Consider the following 5,344-nt stretch of genomic DNA (forward strand, 5'->3'; position numbering starts at 1 on the left):
GCCAAAAAAATTAAAAATACGCAACCAGCGCCCCAGGATTTTTTTTAACAACTTAACAAAAAGAGAAGCCCAAATTTACGTATTATAAGCAGACTTGGCAACTCTGTCACGATCCAGCTGGATGAAGTTGGCCTCACAGATTTTGCTGAGTGCATAACGTCAGTTGCTGCACAGGTTGTTACATGTCGCGTGCCAGTTTAACACATTCATGGAAGGAGAATCACAGAAGTGGCGCTTTTAACACGATTAGGGTTTCAGTTAGGTTTAGATCATTTCGATCAAAAAAAAGAAAAGAAAAGAAACGGACTTGAACTCGAACTACCCGAGTCCCCCTGTCTGCGGGCATGGATATACAGTAGGGCAAATGCTGAAACCTCATTTTCATGTTTGCTCTGCTCTGTACTGTAAACCTGTTCTACCTGTTTTGGGGCAGAGGAGGAAGAGAAGAGAAAGAAGAGGGGAGGATCCTAAAAGTAATCCTAACTTAATTTTCGTCTAACTTTAAACGATTTATGCATTGTTTATGCTTTTTTTTGTTACACATAAATGTCTTAAAACTAAATTGTACAGATAGGTTCCAGTTCCATGCATGTTAAGTGTAATTTAGTTTTTGTCGTCTCGCTGTTATGCATGAAGCTCCTCTGTTTCAACTCATGGACTTAAAGATGGAGCTTCTTCAGTTTCAGCACTATATTAGGGCGCAAAATACAAGCCTAGATCAGGACTGCAGAAAGGTTGGTCTGGTGTTAATGATGAGAATGTATGTATTTATGTGCTTGCCTGTGTGCACTATAATGTACAGTTTGCACTGCAGTAAGTTGTAGTTGCGATAGTGACGCACTGACAGGGGGCGTGGCCATAATTTCCGAAGTTATATATCAGTGGACAGAATGTCAAGTTTTATCTGGCCATCACCTTATTGACACGTTATATTTTTATTTTGATATTTTCTTGCTTCTATTCTTTCTTGCTTGCTTTCTCTGCCTTTTTTCTATCGAATTAATGCAAAAATGGCAGGTTTAATAAATTGTCCTCACTATCCGGACATGCGAGTCATGATACACACAGATGTAGTGGCTGTGTAGTTCATGCTTGAAAATCTGAATTCAACATTAACAATCACCATCTTTGTAATGAAGAAACTAACATTTTCTGTGAAGCTGTTTTGCAACGACGTGTATCTGAAAAACGCTATAAATAAACATAAATTGAATTGAATCTTCTACTGTGCAGGGTTTTGACAATAGGCTATCTCTACCGATATTTAGAAAAAATAAAAGGCTTTACAAATGAGTTACAACAATACAATGAAAATAAGTGCAGGTGTACAGCGAGCTAATTTTAATGTCTAAAGCTCGCTGATTTTTCATCAAGAGAAATAGTTTTAGCCGAAACAAAACTGAAACCAGAAACACTGAACGGATTGAATAGTAACAAATTCAAAAAATATTCTAAATATTCAAATTCTAAATATCCCCAACTAGTTTATTTATTATTTTACGTTAATGAAGGAATATATGTATGTATTTATTTATATTTATAAGGTATCATGGTATCAACATTTATATAGGCTAACATGTTGGCTGATGAGAGGGGGATATGTATTCATATTTATTAACAGACACTAATGCAATTTAAGTGTAAATCCTGATTATTATTGGGACTTATACTACAATCATGCTGACCCATGTGTTCATTAAATGTATTAATTGATTGACATTATATAATCTGTTATTAATCAATGTTTTTAAAGAACACACATTTTAGACTATTCTGAAAATTCAGATTACAGCAATACACAAATACTCTAATAGGTGAATGTTTATTATTATTATTATTATTATTATTATTATTATATAAGCTTTAAGGTACAATGTGTAAGATTTTCGTAATAAAATATCAAAAACCACGTGCACATTGTTATATATGTCATGCAGTTGTGTACTTACGTTATCCCAAAAGTTCCCAAGGATTTGTAAATCCAGAGAAATTCCAATTTTAAATAATGGCTCGGCCCCGTTCATTGTTGCCTATCAATGACTTAATATCCGCACTATTTGTTTCCGCTTGTAGAAACCATGGCAACACACGTGGACAAAAATGCTGCTGTACAGTTAAACTAAATCCATTACGGCTGTCGTGAATAAAATGAAAATAAAATGAAAAGCATTAAATTTAGATCTGCTCAATGTTGCACCATGATTCTTTTTCCGCGTTCTAACAGTGTTGCGCGCTATAACCAATCACACACGAGTCTGTTGAGTTTATGAACGCAGCGGCCAATCAGAGGCGTTCAGATGAGTCATCGCTGAAACACCGGAGTTTTGTTGTTCAGTGCGCGCGCTCGCTGACTGAATTCTGCTCTCTCGCGAATTCTCTCATCATAAACAACAAAGTGCAGATGTACATATGATGTAAGCAGGAGATACATTCATCAAACAGTGTATAGACAGCTTTACTGATTATAAGGTTTTTTTTTTTTTGAGAGTGCAAACTCGCACTAGACTGAAGTCAGTCATACTGTTCTTTGACAAGGTAAATGTTCTTTGCTCGCTTTCTCTGTATAATTTATTCACTGTTTGAATAACTTTGAAAGGTACAGGTAGTAAAAAATGTATTCATTACATCCATGAACATGATTCAGACATCTCTGGATGGTGAAAACGACATCTCCCATCATTCCACTGTCCTTCATAACCGTGTTATAAAAGCTTCACCTTTGTTATTGTTTTAAAAAATTGGACCTCTAGCGGCGAAAAGTTATATATTGTGCCTTTAACAAGAAAATAGATAGACCCTTTAAAAGGTCCATTTGATTATTCAGATATTAGATACGTAGGATTTCTGTTCAGTGTTGACTTTTATTCAGACAGAAACTCTGATAGTATAGGCATATTTATATCTGTTTAATATCAAATTCATGTTCTGAAAATTGTTGACAGGTTATAAGAAGCTAAAAGAAGACTGATGCTACACTGACACTCCACTGATGAGTTCAGGTCAACTACACTGAAAAAAAAGATTTTGTGGTGTTGTAAAATATATTAAATTAATCATCATAAATTCTACTTGTAATATTAAAAATCAAGAAGAACAACAATTTTCTAAGTAAAATGTACACATTTAATTGATGTAATTAATGAACTGCGTGAGAAGAGTAACTCTTATTAATATTTACTTGTAATATTTTTATGTTTTATAGTCATTGCACATAAATCTAGAAATATTAAATAAATTTTAATCTAAAAGTTCAGCGCGCTTGAATCCGCGCATGCGTGTTTGGACCCACGCTTTGAATCAGAGGGACGGTTGGGCTTGTCACGGAGGAGATGCATGGCTGGATTTTCTCGTGTTTAAGGTAAGTTTGCCTTTCTGTTTTAGAGTAAAATTTACTTAAAATGTGTTCGTGCAATTTGTTACCAAAATTTTTTTAAGTAAATCTTAATAGTTATTTTTTTCAGTGTACTACACGGTATCTGGGTAAGGTCATAGCTCTTATTATTATTAATATAAGCAATTAGGCTGATTACAAAAATACTTTCAACTAGCCAATCAGCACTCAGTGCTGGGCAGACTACTTAATAGTCCATTAAAACTTACATGACATGACATATTCAGTATTACACCTCTTAAGTAATGTATTCTAACTACTTTTTGACCTACCGAGTATATTACATGTATTTGAATGGAATTATTGTGTACCATACTGATTGAAACGTGACATGCATGTTGTTAATGCGAGAGTACAGCTGTTTACAGCAGAGGAAATATGACATTGAATGCAAACTTCATTTGTTACATTAAGTTGACTGTCTTGGTTTATTTTTCTAAAAATCGTGCATAAGTGAGCGTATAATGAATGCAATTGTCTACTCTCAAATCAACGCTCTCTCGTAAACATGTGTCATACATCTATGTGGAAGGGAAGATAAAAAAATAATAAAAAAATGTTTTGGGGGGGTTTTATACAATTGCTTCAAAGTAGCTTAAACCAGCAATATAACAGCATCCAGCAGTAGACGACTGGCTTGACTGTTTGCATGATGATCTTGCTAGTCACTTACATTTGCAATGTCCTAGCTGGTCCTGACATGATAAGTAACACTTGTGTTATTTAATCACAGCAACAATGGCTTCACCGAGGGGTCACCATCGGCGCGGAAGCATGGAGCTGCCACCTAACATGTTGTAAGAGATCGTTGTTATTATTTTAATACATTGTGTATTTTTATGGGTTTTCACTTACTACGAAGGAGTGTTTAACATGATTTTGATAATGAGGCAATGTTTAAAAAAAATCATAATAATAAAAGCCTGTGTAGTCATACTTGTTAATGTAGCATAAAGTATCAAATTAAAGAAACATACATATCAGCTAATATACACGTTTATCATATATGTACTAAAATATAAATATTTGTATTACGAGACGTACAGAACATACTGTATAAAAATGTTTCTACTCTGTTTTTCTTTAGATCTGATGTTTTTCATCTCACAGATGAATTGACTAGACTTTATAAGGACATTTCCCTAGAATGTAACAAGCATTTGGATAAAATTCATGATCTCACCAATGAGTTTAAAAATGGTAACAGACTTGCTATTTATGCACTCAGTGGAGGAGTAATAACTGGAGGAATCGCGATGGTGTTGTCGGCATTATCATTTTTTGTAATTGATGAAGAGGATTCTGAATTTTTTTCTGCAGCAGGGGCAGCTATGGCTGTAGTTGCTGTATTATGTACTGCTTTTGGACTAACCAGGAAAACACAGCAGAAGAAGAACTTAAAACGATCTATTGAAGAGGAACTTAAGGGATTTCAGGATAAAATGAACCCTATAATTGACATGCTGGAAAAAATCGGTCAACGCACTGAGGAAATATTGAGAGACCCTTCACTATCATACCACAAAACCCAGGCATTGAGTGAACATTTTGCCTACTGCTTTGAAAAAAGGCACCTGTTTCAGGAACATGACAGGAGTAAAGTGGGTGACCAGATGTCTAAAATTGTGCATTTGTCTGGAAACATTTCAGAAATGATCGCCAAAGTTAGTTCTGTGCCTGATATCCTCAAAGAGATTATCGAAGACAACAAGAGGCAACGTGCCAAACCTGCCAAACCCAGACAGGAACAAATACATAAAAGAGAGTTTAAGGAGAAAGCAGAGACATTCATTAATGATATGCAGAAAGGAATATGTATGATAAAAAATAGCGTGAAAGAAATCAGTCAAATAACATACAGAATATCAGATATTTTGAGTTGAACCTGACAAAATGAAAAGGTATGAACTGCTGAGACAGAACTTGTTATTAGATCCACCTGACAGAGGACAA

At 34.8% G+C, this 5,344-nt stretch overlaps 1 protein-coding gene across 1 annotated transcript; it reads left to right on the forward strand.

Moving 5' to 3' along the window:
* The first annotated feature begins 412 nt into the window (after positions 1 to 412).
* On the forward strand, positions 413 to 5,344 carry LOC107755799 (uncharacterized). Its single transcript, XM_016572719.1, has 6 exons — positions 413 to 473; positions 637 to 734; positions 2,943 to 3,005; positions 3,464 to 3,480; positions 4,125 to 4,188; positions 4,479 to 5,344. Exons 5-6 carry the CDS (start codon positions 4,130 to 4,132, stop codon positions 5,272 to 5,274), a joined length of 855 nt encoding a protein of 284 aa, XP_016428205.1. The 5' UTR covers positions 413 to 473; positions 637 to 734; positions 2,943 to 3,005; positions 3,464 to 3,480; positions 4,125 to 4,129; the 3' UTR covers positions 5,275 to 5,344.

Source organism: Sinocyclocheilus rhinocerous, unplaced genomic scaffold (assembly GCF_001515625.1).
Source record: "Sinocyclocheilus rhinocerous isolate Xijiao unplaced genomic scaffold, SAMN03320098_v1.1 scaffold4307, whole genome shotgun sequence".
NCBI lineage: Eukaryota > Metazoa > Chordata > Actinopteri > Cypriniformes > Cyprinidae > Sinocyclocheilus > Sinocyclocheilus rhinocerous.

What these genes read in the sequence shown, in the direction of transcription:
- LOC107755799 (XM_016572719.1), top strand. Translation starts at nt 4,130, where the DNA reads ATGGCTTCACCGAGGGGTCACCATCGGCGCGGAAGCATGGAGCTGCCA. An exon ending in GAGCTGCCACCTAACATGTT is followed by an intron (nt 4,189 to 4,478) that starts GTAAGAGATCGT and finishes GTTTTTCTTTAG; the next exon opens with ATCTGATGTTTTTCATCTCA.